The sequence below is a fragment of the Myripristis murdjan genome, chromosome 5 (genome assembly GCF_902150065.1).
Source record: "Myripristis murdjan chromosome 5, fMyrMur1.1, whole genome shotgun sequence".
In the NCBI taxonomy this organism is placed as follows: Eukaryota; Metazoa; Chordata; class Actinopteri; order Holocentriformes; family Holocentridae; genus Myripristis; species Myripristis murdjan.
The window spans coordinates 6,443,389-6,459,029 of NC_043984.1; the positions used below are offsets into that span (position 1 = coordinate 6,443,389).

The 15,641-nt window shown below is 42.6% G+C and overlaps 1 protein-coding gene across 3 annotated transcripts in view; it reads left to right on the forward strand.

Moving 5' to 3' along the window:
• dag1 (dystroglycan 1) overlaps window positions 1–14,246 on the forward strand; it is a 53,036-nt gene extending 38,790 nt beyond the window's left edge. For all 3 annotated transcript variants that reach the window (XM_030050954.1, XM_030050955.1, XM_030050956.1), the window contains 2 exons: window positions 9,288–9,749; window positions 9,851–14,246. In XM_030050954.1, the coding sequence (XP_029906814.1) occupies window positions 9,288–9,749; window positions 9,851–11,677 (2,289 nt within the window). In that variant the 3' untranslated portion in view covers window positions 11,678–14,246. The remainder of the gene's footprint in view (window positions 1–9,287; window positions 9,750–9,850) is intronic.
• Window positions 14,247–15,641: the final 1,395 nt, after the last annotated feature.

The window sequence follows — 15,641 nt, forward strand, 5'->3', positions numbered from 1 at the left end:
TGATGTCTCAGTCGGAATCAAACTCTCCATGTTATTCCTCTCATCTCGAACGCAATGTGTTTGACTACATTGATTTTATTTTGAGTGACCAAACTTCTATCAGCTCTTCAGGCACTAACAGCCTGCGTGTCCACCACTTCAAAAAAAAAAAAAAAAAAAAAAAAAAAAAAACCTCTCTATATCATGTCCCTCATTATCCCTGAGCTATGTGTTTAAGATTTAATGATTTGTGTCGGCACTATAGCTCGTTAGCCGGAAAAAAAGATAGCTAATGTTTTATTCACACGGCATCAAAGAAAAAGGGATAATTGCTGACCTAGGGACAAGTGGGGGCTTGGCCAAGTTGTTCGTCAGACGTCTCCGAGGAGAAATGATTGTTCAAGGATGCGCTCAGTCTGTCAGGTTGCAGTGACGGAGACGACTGGAGGAAAAGGGGGAGTATGTTCAGGCATCGCGTTGTAGGCCAAGTAAATTGAGTTGCAGTTGAAATCTTTATTTCCTCATTTTGTCACAGTCAAGTAGAAAGCTTGCGTTTTCAAACAGCAGTGGAATTTAACTTTGGAAGGAATCTGGTGTGCTGCACTTTTTTCCCATTGACTCCACTGCAGCTTTGTTACTTTACAAAGCAATTCACAGTGGTTTGGTTTGGCCTTCAGGTTCCTCTTTATTATACACTAGACCAATTCCCTATTCCACCCTCATCCCCTTTTACAACACTTCCCTGTACAGCTGCAACCCTACTACACTGCTCCAACACACAAAGCCATACAACACTGAATGTCAGTATGTAGTTTTGGTTCCATGTATCCTGAGCTAAAATTACATCCCTCATCGTTTTTCCATAAAAGGTGATTTCTCTCAAATCTTGTGCATAAAATTGTTGCCTGCAAGTGAGCACTTTTTTCAAATGAACAGTAACTAAGTAACCCTTTGAATATTTTTGTTTAGATGAACAGTTTAATTAGACATGTATGTACTATGAAACAGAGAGAAGAGCAAGAGTAAAAGAGAGAGCAAGACAAACAAGACAAGGATCTGCTGTCTTCCAGTACAAAAACAAGGAGCGATTTGCTAGGAAGTAGGTAATTTGAAAAAAAAAAAAAAAAAAAAGCTGATATAAACACAAGAACGAGCACAACCAAACCAGAACTACCACTTATTTTTGTTTGCTGCGAATTTCAGCTTGTCTGTTTGCCAGCGAGAGTGGGCTGCCTGGCCCCTTCCAGACAGGAAGACAGAACACAGGAGATATTCTGGGATGTGTGAAGAGAACAAACACGTTTGTTTGTCCTCTTTTAATACATGCCTTGCGCAGAAATTTGCACCAGTCTATTCATAGGTTTTTAAAAAAAAAAAGTATTTGTGTGGGCATACCATTACTGTGGAGGACTAGGTGTGGGCATGTGGATTGTGTTTGTGTGTGTGCACATGCTGTTCACTAGTAAAGACATAAATTCCCCTCAAGAATAAAAAAATATACTGAGAAATTTCTACCTTGTGAGGATACTTGGTGAGTTTGTGTATACGAATGTGTGCACGTACTGACAGTAGTGAGTAATTCTGGTGGGGCTGCAGCATTAGTCAGAGTGGGAGCTGAGAGTCTGCAGAAGAGGAGTCATGCTGAAACAGATAACACACACACACACAAACACACACACACACGTTTCTAGCTCACTTATTCACATGTAATTTCTGTTCCTGCCTTCTTTTCTCTCTCTCTTTCACACTCACACACACACACGCATTCACACACAGCATGGTCTTTGTACCCAAGACTTTATTTACAGTGTGATTTATTTTTCTTAGTCCCGGTGTCCAGCGTAGCACAGTAGGTCGTGATGTAGCGTTGTGTTTGCTAAGCCAAGACCGCTCCTTGGACGACTGCTGCATAAGCAGCTAGCAGAGAGGGTAGCTGCTGTGTCCTCGCATCGCCTCTTGCCTTACAATAGTCCCTGTCATAACAAACACACACAGACATACAGGCACACACACTCTGTCTCTCACACACATACACAGTCTCCCTCTCTTTTGCACCGATACATTCTGCCTGTTTCGCTTCTTCTTCTCTCTCTCACTCTCTCTCTGTTTTTAGTTTTTCTTTTTTTTGCTTTCTCGTCCGTGCACAGCTGGAAGCCAACAATGGCCAGTTTCTGTTGGCTTCTGAGTCGTGGCTCATTGTCGTAAACTGCAAGCAAATGGAGTTGAGCTGCACAGGAAAAGGCAGAGGGAAGGCGGTATTCACTGCAGGCCCTGGTAGCCAGGTTTACCTCAGGTTGTGTGTGTTCGTGTGAAAGAGCTAGAGCCTTCCTCAGCACAGGCTTTATTGCTAAGAGCCCTCTCAATCATTATACTTTAATGACTTTATAATAGGAGTATGTTTGCAGTTGTGCGTGGGTGTGGATGAATGCACAGATATGTCCACGTGTGCACTCCCAAATGAATGTACGAGAGATTATGATGTGTTGTTGAAGTCGATTTGTCATGTACACATCTGCGCTTTGCACACCAAGCTCTCTCTTGTACTGCGCACAGCAGTCACAAACATTTTAATGACATTTTTTTCTTAGTACCGCAGCCCATAATGTCTTCCTTATGTTACTGATGCCTGTGGATCTCTGACACTGCATCTTCCTACAATGGGGCCTATTAATAGAAGGGGTATATTTTTCCTGGAACCTCCTTCATCTCTGGGAGTATGCAGTCTCATTCCATATTGCTGTTATCTAATGAAAATGTCATAACTCCTGTACATAATATATCTATATATCTATAATTATAGATATATAGATGTGTGTGTGTGTGTGTGTACGTACATACACACACACACACACACACACACACACACACTTTTTTTTTTTTTTTTCTTAGCCTCAGACCCATCTTCTTAGCCTTATTTGCCTAACATCTTCAACCATACTGGTCCCATCGGTGGTTTTTGGCATTACAAATGCATGCTGTGCAGTCAAGCTTTGTTCAAACCCACACAACTTAATTTAAATTCTAGCGGAGATCCCAAGGTTTCCAAAGATACCAAATGTGTCCTGCCGAACTACAGGCAAATGTCTATAAAATGGTGCACAAGACATCTCATGTAGCCATAAAACAATGGCATCTCAGGTTTGAATATTGAATTCAATATCAGTGTAATCTAGCTTCAATGAAGCGTTTCAACTAGAAGATATAGAATATGTAGGAAAGAAGATTTTGTACAAAATGGAAAAAATGTGCTTCTAATTCTTAAACTAGTTAAGGAGAAAATTAAGGGGAAATCCGAGTTCGGGGGGTTAATCCCATCCCATCCCAACCCTATTTTGGAATGTTAATAATACATAGCAGCGGTCAATCTAAAAATGAGCCTTTCTTTCGTGAAATAAAGTTGACATTTAGGAGTTGCTGGGTTTGCATCCTCCAACCAGCCATACATTTCCCATTCCTAGATTGCACTCTTAAAGTGTTTGAATGGGCCTGCTGCAGGATTCGGGTCGCGAATGAATTTTTAACGGTAGAAAATGGGCTGTAAGACGTATTTCCCCTCATAAACATCCGCCTGCCTGTTCACCCCCCATCCCCACCCCACCCCCCTTTCTATAGCTCTTTACTTGCCTCCATCCCTCCTCCTCGCCTCACATTTTCCAGTGGAAACACTTGACTGTGCCAGCAATCCCCCTCTCACTTTCTGTCTCGGTAGATTTTGCTTTCTCGCCTCCTCTCTCTCTCTCCGTCTCTCTCTCTCTCCGTTTCTCTCTTTCTCTTGTATGCAGTCTCTTTCTCACTCACCCTTCATTGGTTTTCTTTCTGTCTCTTTCCACTTCTCACCTCTCGTTTTCCCATTACCTACTCTCCACCTCATCCTCTCTTTTACCTGTTTTCTCTCGCTCTCCCTCCTTCTTTTCTCCTCCCCCTCAACACTCTCCTCCATCCCCTTCCTCTTGTGTGTACGCCCTATTCCCTGCCTTCCCCCTCAAGCTTTTTTTTAACCCCAAATCATCATATCACAAAGACATGCCCAGGCTCTCTCTGTGTGTGTGCGTGTGTCTCTCCCTCTGTATCTGTACTCGTTGTTTGTTCGATCTCTCTTTCTCACTCTCTCCATCTCTACCTCTACCTCTGTCTCTGTCAATATCCCAGTCACTGTCTCTCTCTCTCTCTCCCCCACCTCTCTCTTTCTCTTTCTCCCTCCCTTCATCTGTCCTCAAAAGAGGTCTGTGATGAAATTGCTTGTCTCTTAGGAGAAAACAAAGGTGTGTGGTGGGGGGAAGTGTTCGACGCTTTGATAAAGGAATCACTGTGGATGAACACCGTACTACCAAGTAGTGAATGAGCAAGGTGGAGCGGTTGAGAGAGGGAGGAAGAAACACGGGACAAACAGCATAGCTATTTCTCTACCTAAGGTGAACAAGACAAAGAGAAAGAAAGAGAGCATCTGTGATCCCTGAGCACAGAGATATTGCGTTGACATTGGATTCACAATCCATAACATTAACCATCAGCACTGAGGCTGTTTCACAATCTCTCTTGTACTTTTGGTCTGAGCCTTAACACTATCACGCTCCAAACTGCAGTTGCTCTCAGCGATCAAGGGTTGTAACTCTAAACAAAAGAGCTGAGGAGGCAGATGGAGCGAGACCACTGGAGCAAAGTAGAACGAGAATGATGGCAATGATATGCGATAATGTCCCGCAATGTTTCATGCCTGCCGATCATATAGACTTCAAATACGTTTTCACCCCCAGTTGTTACGCCACAGTGGCAACACGATAGCTCATCGCAGCTGATAGTCACGGTGGCTTTTTGGCTGGCATGTGAGTGTGTCATTGAGAAAGAGATGATCAAACACACCCGGAGAGATTATCGTTTCTCTAGTTTTAATTAACAGTCTTTAAAGCGAGGGGAGGGTTGCAGGGGCAAAGCAGATGTGGCGTGCTGCTGTGTTCACACTGGGGGTGACAGCTGTGCTTGGACTTCCTTGCAAATGTCAGCGATTCATTCCCCCAAATCACTCTTCGTTGCCTCACCTAAAGGTCTCTTGTCTGCTTGTTGCTTGGGTTTTTAATGATGTCCAAGACACTTAAGCTTAAAGTGAAGTAGATTTTCTTTCTAGGCAGTAGAACTGAAAAGAAATATTATACAGGACAAACAGCTTCTGTATACACACAGAAAAATAAAGGTTCCAACTGGAACCTAGAATGGTTCCTCAGACCGTAGTTCTTTAAAAGACCATTCCTTGAAATGGTTCAGAGGTACCTCAAAGAGCCGTACAGTACAACAACAGTTCTTTGAGGAAACAGTAGTGGTTTCTTCAGTGAAGACAGAAGAGAAAAGGTACATGAAAAGAGCAGTTTATTCTCATTTCAAATAAAAGTGTGAACTGAAACTGGGTTCCTTGGTGACCAATGGTAGCTGTTTCTGTATGCAAAGATGCCGTTGCCGCTACCTTAAAATCATCCAGGAAAGTCTTGTCTCTTCCTTTCTTGCTGCGTAGCCTCCTCTGCTTCCCCAGATAAATCCTCCCAAATGCAGGGTTTTCCCTGGCTGTTTTAGAAAGGCTTAGGCAGTAACCTTGCCAATGGTATGGCTTGTGTGGAGGGATACGGAGTCTAGAGGAATCTCTGAAAGCACACGATAACCTTTAGGGCCAAACATCAAGCTTTCTTACTCTGAAGCCTTGTGCCAGGAAAAGATACGAAATATTTTTCTTGACATTTTTGGGGGATTTTGTATATTTCTCATGCTCTTTTAGGCAGTCAAACACTAGAAACTCTACTGGGCCATATAAGAGTTTAAGATAGTAGGAAGACCCTGAAAAGGCACCGTTTTTCTTATCTTAACCCTTATTAAACCATGAAAGTTGACATAAAACACATTCCTTTTTTCTAACTATGGCCCAGGGGAGCATAAGGGAGCTGCACAGAGAGAGATACTTAAATACACCTCCTCATAACACCTGGAAGTTGCCCAATGTAACCACAGTCTTGTGCTGTTGGCCCCTGAAAAGCGCCAGTGGTGTAGTTAGGGATCAGCTGGTGTCAAGGGACGAAAGACTGTTCCTTTTTCACTGATGATGCAAACATTCTCCTGACTTTAGGCTGCCACTGTCTACTCACAGTCTTGTTTGTCATAGTCTATCCAAACCTATTCAAAGTTGCCTACCAGAACCGAATGTCTCCAGTTGGTTTTGTTTGTTCTTGTTGTTCAAGTACCTGGCAAACTAACTATTTTTCTCTGTTACAAAGTTTTAGGAGACAGCAAGTAAAAAAGAGATCATCCTTGATCTCTCAAGATGCACCATAGCAACTTATGGAGAAATTATGAGAATTCTGCCTGGCATAGCTTGGCCTTCACAGTCTCTTCATGATTTTTTCAGGGAGAGATTTTTAGTTGAAAATAGAGAGAAGCAGGAAAGACCTGGAGAGGGAGGAGAGAAATGACATGCAACAAAAGTCCTGGGCAGATTTGAATGCAGGACATCTCTTGTTCAATTTTTACCTGCAGCATTAGTCACTCTGACTAACGCTGCAGGTATACACTGCAAAAATGTGCAGTTGAATCAAACATGATGCAGATTTCCATAAATTTCGTTGCCTACTGGTTCACTGTGGACAATAGACAATTTGCTCAAGTTAAAGAAGGGGCTACATCCAGTGTTTATTTTGTCGACTAAAACTTTAAGTATTTGTCAACCACAGAAAGAAGACAAAAACAAAATGAAAAAGAAAAAAATATCTGTTGACAAAAACTGACAAAACATGATGATATTTTTGTCAACAAATAAAGAGTGAATAAATGCCAGAAATAGACACACAATGAAAACACAGCTCCTGACCTCAATTTGGAAGAAAACAGATGTATGGGCAAACTTTACTTTTGATATTAAGCAGTATAAAACAAAGGCTATATCCAAAAGAAGCTATAATGAGGAATGTAAAAATGTGAAAAATGACTCAGTAGAACTTGATTAAAATGTTCATTTTCAATGACTAAATGCTTAAAGTTTTGTCGACAAAAAATAGACCAAAACCAAATCAAAGCTGGCTGTCAAATTGAACAGTGGTGACATCAGGCTGTTTGAAAACTGATGGGAAAGAAACCTGCTAGTGGTTACAATCCTGTGTGTTTTCCCTGAAGTCTGTAATCATCAAGTTGGATGATACTATATAAGAACAGTTTTGTGTCCTCTTAAATCGATTGTTATCAGGGAGGATAGATTTCATGATCTGGTCTGAAGGAACAGGAGACATCATCCATCTTCACCACCAAAGAAATTTGTTTTCCAATGAATTAGACTGTCAGCTTTTGTTGAAATAATGACAGCAGAAAAGGCTAACTTGATATTATTGTTCCAATACTTACACTATCCCGGCTGGGTGGATAAAGTGTTTCATTCAATCATTCACTCACTGGTGGCTTGATTTTTTTTTTTTTTTAAGGGGAAAAGTGTTAAATAATCCACTCATGTTTATCTACAAACTCATAGAACAAAACATAAAAGAATTCAAGGCAATTTGCTGTTTCGGCTGTCAGCTGAGCTGGTTCGTCATTTTTTATGTTTTTGTCATTGTGGTTTGGTTCAGAGCTCCCCAGTCCTCCCCCTTATCTTTCAGTGGAAGGTGGGAAGGGAGGAGATCTATCTCGAGGAAGGAGGGACAGTGTTCGTCCAGGGGGAGGGGTTTTAAAGGAATTGCAGGGATAATTGTTAAAAGCCAAACTGCTGGCAAGGTGGCTGTGTGTGTCTGTGTCTGTCTGTGTGTGTGGGTGTGGGCGTGTGTGTGTGTGTGTGTGTGTGTGTGTGTGTGTGTGTGTGTGTGTGTTTTCCCCTGGCGCTGCCTGTGTGCTGGTTAGAGCATTAATGATGTGTCTTGGGAACGCTGCCTCTACATAATTTATCAACCAGCATTTATTAGCCGCAGAATTAACTTGTAGGGGCTGGGGAGCGCAGGACGCATTTGTTCTTGTTTTTGGATTTATGTGTGTGTATGCATTGTCACTCCCCTGCGATCCATTTCTCTCCATCAGCCTCCTGCCATGGGGGCGTCCCCACTTGTATAATTGGCTAAGTTATTTTAATTTTAGCTGGGTTTAAATTACAATTCAGAGCTCTTGCTGTGTGTGTGTGTGTGTGTGTGTGTGTGTGTGTGTCTTTGTGGGATGATACCTGATGGTGCATATTATATATACTTGAAATGCATTTGAAACGAAAACCAGCTCATCCCATATCTAATTTATTTCTCATGTTAGCCTGAAACTGAAGTTGTGTTTCAGTGGAATGTGTGTGTGTGTTTATGTGGGTACCTGCAATAGTGGAAGTATAAATCCTGTTCATGTCTTTTACAACATGCCCTCGCCTAACCGCCCTCACATGAACTGAAAGGATTCAGTTCATGTCTCTTAAATTCCTCATCTGTCACTCTCTAAAATGTTGCAAGTATTGTGAAATAATACAGAAACGCTATGGGTAACAGATGGAAGATCATTTAATTTGGGCAAATGTTAAACAAAAACTATAATGAGAGAAATTAGAAATATGAACTATGTGGGTGACAGAAAAAATCTCACGCCCTACAGAGAAAAAAAAGTCAAAATGACATCAGAATGTATGAAACTATCTAATCTAAGATATTACAATAAATGAAAAATGAGTGGTGTGTTTTCCTACTATTTGCTCTGGGAGTATAGGGCTTGCTAAATTTTCTTAAAGCTTCTGGATATTGTTTTGGCATGTTTTATTTTGTATGACTGCCCCTTTATTTTATGTTTGAATGTTTTTTATCTGAATGTCTCTGACTAAAATGTTGCTTACAAAGACCTTGTGGTTAAAACCTTGAAATGAAATAAAATGAAACAAGATTATCTTAGTATACAGGTATATTTTATCTCCCTTAGTTGTTCCGTTAGTTGTTCCATTAGTTCTGTTTTTTCACACAAGAAACTTCTAAATAGATCTTCACTTTATTGGCAATCATAACAATAGTACTAACTAATTTCTGGGAAAGGATCAAATTTTAAAATGTTTTCACAATTACTGACAATTATCAGATATTCTGTTCCTTAAACATTTTAAATATCTATCAACACCACATTTTTGTGGCTAATTTTCTCTCTGTCTGTCAGATCAAGACATAGTTGTGCTATGCATGCAACAATGTGAAAGTTTGATTTGAACAAAAATCACAATATCCAATATATTTGTGATGATCTTTAACTTATGCCTCACTCATTATGTCTCCATTTGTTAGGATAAAAGTTGTTGAAAAATCATTTTTTCATTGCCCTCTCTTTTGCGATCTCAGATCACAGAGACTGGTAAGGACTCCCTCCCTGGCTGGCTGCACTGGAATGCAAAGAGCAGAGTCCTACAGGGTCTGCCTTTGGAGGAGGACAAGGGTGTTCACTACATCTCTGTTTCCATCTCCAACGACACCAAGGCCTCATCTTCCTCTGAGGTCTTTTCCATCGAGGTGCACCCTGAAGATCATCTGGATGCAGATTCAGCCCAGCTGATGTTCAACCAAGCTGCTAGCGAAGGCGAAGTCCAGCCATTCATGTGTGGTAATGAGGAGCCAGTCACAGTGCTGACCGTGATCCTAGATGCAGATTTGACCAAGATGAGCTCAGAACAGAGGGTGGAGCTGCTGGATAACATGAGGAGCTTTTCTGGGGTCGGGCTCCAGCATATGAAGATCCTCCCAGTGGTGAACAACAGGCTGTTTGACATGTCGGCATTCATGGCTGGGCCAGGAAATGCAAAAAAGGTGAGTTGAGTGAGTGTTTGTTTTTGAGTGAATAATGAACATAATAGAGGTGTATAGACAATTGAGTTAAATTAATTTCTATGTATTTCTTGTTGCTCTAGGTAGTGGAGAATGGAGCTCTGCTATCATGGAAGCTTGGCTGCTCTCTGGACCAGAGCACAGTCCCAAACATTAATAGCGTCCAAACTCCTGCTAAGGAAGGCACTATGTCAGCCAAGTTGGGCTACCCTGTGGTGGGCTGGCACATTGCCAACAAGAAACCCCACATCCCCAAGCGGGTGAGGCGAGCATTGAACAACACTCCCACACCAGTTCTGACTGTGCTTCCTCCTACAACTCTAGTGGAGCCTCCGGTGAGGATTATCCCCACACTCTCCTCTCCTTCCATTGCTGCACCAACAGACAGCTCTGCTCCACCAGTGAGAGGGCCCGTTCCCCTGCCAGGCAAGCCTACAATCAGGGTTCGTGACCCTATTGCTCACACTCCAACCTTGGGACCACCTCAACCAACCAAGGTTATGGAGACCACCAGTACCATCCCCATTCAGCCAACAATGACCAGGCCTACCTATGTGGAAGCCACTGCAACTCCACCCACACCTACCAGAAGACCCACCAGGAAGCCCAAGAAGCCTAAAACCACACCAGTGCCCCGAGAGCCAAAGACCACCACACCCAAGGCACCCAGGCGCACCACACCTTCAACAGGTGTCATCCCAGATCCATCCAATGAGAAGCCTGTCCTGCGTAACCCCATTGACCAGGTCAATGCATTGGTTGGCACCTATTTTGAGGTCAAGATCCCATCTGATACATTCTTTGATACAGAGGATGGGACCACAGATAAGCTGCGTCTAACACTGAGACAGAACCACAATGAGGTGGTTGGAGATGACTCCTGGATCCAGTTCAACACCACCAGCCAACTTCTTTATGGCTTACCTGATGTCCAACATGTTGGAAAGCATGAATATTTCATGCAAGCAACGGACAAAGGTGGCCTGAATGCCATCGATGCTTTTGAGGTCCGGGTGAACCGTTGGCCCGTCAACGACAAGACCCCTGTGCTCTTTACCGCCCGCTTTGAGGGTGAGCCATGGTCAGTAACCAACGACATCCACAAGAAGATAATTTTGGTCAAGAAGCTGGCGTACACACTAGGTGATCGTAATAGCAGTACAGTGAGTCTAAGAAACATCACAAAAGGGTCCATTGTGGTGGAGTGGACTAACACCAGCCTTCCGCAACACCCATGTCCAAAGGAACAGATCACGGCTATGTGCAAGAGGCTTGCTCATGAAGACGGAAGGCTCACACAAACCTTCAGGTACACTATGGCACCAGAGTTCAGACCACTGGATGTTATGGCCAAAGGAAGGGCAAGTTGTAGAGCCCACTCGTTCATCCCAGAAGGACAAATTGATATACCAGAACCTCCAGCTATCACCCCAGCTCTCGGAACAGGCCGACAGAGCACGGATGATGTATACCTTCACACGGTCATCCCGGCCGTGGTGGTGGCGGCAATCTTGTTGATAGCAGGCATTATTGCCATGATCTGCTATAGGAAGAAACGAAAGGGCAAGCTCACCATCGAGGACCAGGCCACATTCATCAAAAAAGGTGTGCCGATTATCTTTGCTGATGAGCTCGATGACTCTAAGCCCCCTCCCTCTTCCAGCATGCCCTTGATTCTGCAGGAAGAGAAGCCCCCACTTCCACCCCCAGAGTACCCCAACATGGCAACACCAGAGACCACTCCCCTCAACCAGGAGCTGCTTGGTGAGTACACAGCTCTGCGGGACGAGGACCCCAATGCACCTCCGTACCAGCCACCACCTCCCTTCACCGCTCCCATGGAGGGTAAGGGCTCCCGTCCCAAGAACATGACCCCCTACAGATCCCCACCTCCCTACGTCCCACCCTAAGACTTGCCTAGCCCTCCCCTCATAGGATGGAGGGAGAGGATGCCAGAGGAACTGACAGTTTCTATGCTGATGTTTGTCTGTTTGGATATTTACAGGGGGAGGGACGAAAAGAGGTGCTATACGTACAAAACAGCTCAACGGGACTTGGTTTAGGAGGAGGAGAAATGGGAGGGAGGGGTTTTACAGTAGAGAGATGGGCAGATTGGTTGAAAAAGCTGGGAGGGACTACTGTTTTAGAGGTAGCCCAGCTACTACGGTGGCCTGCAAAAGACAGACAACTTCTCGTCACGTTGGCTTTCAGGTCGACCAGCTGGTCAGCAGTGACAGTGTGGAGATGCACTCTCCCTTCCCAGCGCTTTCATTTTTTTTCTCTCTATGTTGTTTTGAAAACTGGCTTTTCTTTTGTTTTTGTGTCTTCACCCCAAGATTCTTCTTTTTTTTCCCTGGACTCACTTCAATTCAAAAATCCTTTGCCTAACAGCTCTTTTGTCTTGCTTTTGAATAATACGAGAAGACAATGAACTGCCATCAGACCACTGCAGGCAACAACTCTGGTTTTTAATAAGGAGAGCGAGATTCTCTGAATATGAAAAAAACTATCACAAGGATCTTGAATCGCCCCTGCAGACAACACAAGAGAATGGGAGGCCAGGGTGTGTGCGTATGCGTCTGCGTGTGTGAGTGTGTGTGTCTGTGTGTGTGTGTGTGTGTGTGTGCGCACGCACGTGTATTCTGACTCAATACGGTTTGCCTTTTAACACTAGCTGTCTGTTTCTATCCTTATTCACAATGTCTAGTAAAGATGAGAATAACAAGGTAGCCTAAAAAAGACTTAGAGATGAATAATAAAAGATTTGTTTGTTTTATTGGTTTTAAAAATTCACTGTATATCTGGAAGTTGTTCTGACAGATCGTGTTATTATATTTTTGGGTGGTGGAAGAAAGGAAAGAGGGAAGAAAGGGAGTGCCTCACTAAAATAATCTGCAGGAGCTCTTTTTCCCCATTTGGTAACACAATAGGTCTGATCAGAGCTAACATTGGATGCTTTCCATTAAATTCCTGTTTGTTCTCATGCCCTCTGAAGTTCCAATGCCTTTGCTAGGTGCTGCATTGAACCATGTATTTTTGCTTCAGATCTGTGTGGGAGAGTAAATATGGTACTTTGGAGGCAAACTCTCACTTTTGGTCAGAGAAGAAAAAATTAACTACTGTTAATAATACTTTGCGTTGATCTAACTAACTTGTGAGATGTATAATTTCAGTTAATACAATTGAATACTCTCACTACACTTTTTTGACTTCAACTTAGCAAGTCAACTAAACTATAGCAAAAGTGGAATGCCGTTTCTGCCTTTTGCGTCTTTTGTACGTACAGTGATTGACCCAACAGGTTTAAATTGTATTCAGTGTGTAGCTCCAACCATTTGCATAAATGAGAAGAAGAGCTCTACAGTTTATTTTGGACCAGGGATAATTATTTTTTTATGTAACGAGGCAGTCGTTCTCTCCGGCCTGAGGAGAAGCATAGCGTGCCATGGAGACTGTCCCAGAAGGGATTGTACAGATATTCACATTTTAGACATCGCGGAGGAGACGGTAGTGGCTAAGACGGAGGCAGAGTGACGGAGGGAAGAAAGAACACTGAGTTTCCAGTTATTAGCTCATCTGAGGGAAAACACACTGAAAAATGGTAGATGAAAAATCTCTATCTAATTTTTTTACAAAGTTTTTGATACAGCCTCAAATTGTTTGATTATTAAAAGAAAACACGATTAATGATTAGTCTTCTGCGATTTGTAAAATCTTAGCTTAGAGATTCAATTATGATTCAGTTATGTACACTTTTTTTTTGTCATGGGTCACATATTTCAAGTGTTTTATTTTATTGTGTGTGTTTGCATATCAAAATGTATCTCCCACTATACGAAGTTGGAATGACCCATATTTTATGTAATCACAGATTTTATTTTTATGTCCTAATGTTTGCTGATGAGTTTCAACTGAAAGTGACCCTTTGCAATAATAATGTAAGGTGCAGTCCGTTTGGTGACTGGTCAATGCAGGCTCATGCGAGTGATACGTGTAGTCATAATGTTGTTGATTTTTGCAGGATGCCAAGGCTTTTTTTGCTTAACAAGTGTGCATTGTCATAATAAAACCAACTGGTACGATTAAAAAAAAACAAACAAACAAACAAACCTTTTTTCATCCATGTATCTGACTCAGCTCGCCACAGGCGGCTCACTTGAGAGCTTGCCTCATATGGGAAGTGTGTTATACATCCCAGTCAAAAAAATGTTTGATGTTTATGGATGAGGTTTTTGGCCACTGTCACTTTTCTACTGCTTCCACTTAGCCCTGAATTGATAAATCAATCTGTCTGAAGTCCACAAGAGGTTTTTTTCTCCCTAGACGGCCTGACGTCCGGTGACCATCTTAGCTCTTAGGACTCATTGGAACGGTCACACTGCTGTCCTTTTTGTACTAAATTATTCTGCTATTGAATGACTAGTTGGACAATTCAGTTTGAAAGCTCTGCCCATTAAAAAGGCTACGCTGTGAAAACACTCTCTCTCTCAGCTCCATCTCTCTCTTACCCACACATTACATACAGATCATTTGCATTGATCACTTAGAATATTGATTCGATGTAAACAGTTTGCCAGTCCTCTGTTGCACCCTTCCGATCTTTCATGACAGAGTTTAATTTGGTTGCGGGGGGGAAACAGTGATAGATGTATTCCCGAGGGCCACTAGTCGCTGAAATGGATAAACGGATCACAGGGATGACAGAGATTAATGGAGGATTGATCTGGGTTTGATTGAGACACCTTGTCAGATGAGTGCCTGCATACTATAAGGACATGACAAGGTCCTTTATAGCGCTAGAACTGTCTTGTTGTTAGCCCTCATTCTCTCGCAGACAAAAATCACAAATATGACAGGGCATTTTTCAGCATTTTGTGCTTCAACATACATGGCAGAAGCAGCAGAAAAATTAATGAGGTCTTTTAGAGTGTAGATATTATGTTAACCATCCTGCATTTAGCTTCTTGCATGCACTGATAGCAGGAAAGTTTTAAAAGTAAAGCAATAGATCCACTGTTATGTTTATTGAGGCCTTACCACCCAGCGATGCTTCTGGATACTTAGACCGGTACACTCTATAAGGAGCCTGGACCAAGTCGCATAACTCAACCACTTACAGCCAGGCCTCGGTTTAGCACATGGAAGTCCTCATCGCAAATGTGCTGAGCGTCTGATCCTGCCTGTCTGAAAGATTACAGATGTGCCGAGTTTGCATTTTACAGCGCCTAATCAATCGGCTTCAACGTGCCAGACAAGCTCAATCAATCACAGGGAAGTTGCTGAAATTATCTGTAGTACCACTTTGTCAGTCTCCAGCAGCAACCTTGTATCACAGAAGAAGTCAACTTTTTTTTTTTTCCGGAATGGAGGGAAACTGATTGATTTCCCACATTTACGCCCGGATATTTTTGAAATTTCTCAAGGCATTACAAATGGCACCAGGGGTCGTGATGTTTTTTTTTTTTTGTGCACACGGGATGATGGCAGCTGTCTGTTACAGTAAAGAAAGGCAAAATCTGAGGTACGAGGTTTCTGTAGGGCATGGGTGATGGGTTTCTACTTTATAAAGCCTCTCAGAATAGCAGCACTATACTTAATGCATCTAAGAATAGGAGTACTTCTCGGAATAGAAGCCTCAGACTAGGATCAATTATCAGACTACACGACCATACACTTTAACCATGATTTAAGAGGTATAACTGTCCGAGGAACCGTAGATACCTAGTCCTCAGAGCTCCTATTCTTAGATGCCAGAGGAACATTTTCCCAAATCAAGGAAATTCAGGAAGTACCACACACTAGTATAGAATCAGGTTCAAGGCAATGTCCAAACTGACATTTAACATGGACTTTCGATTAAGCCTCGCACAGTCC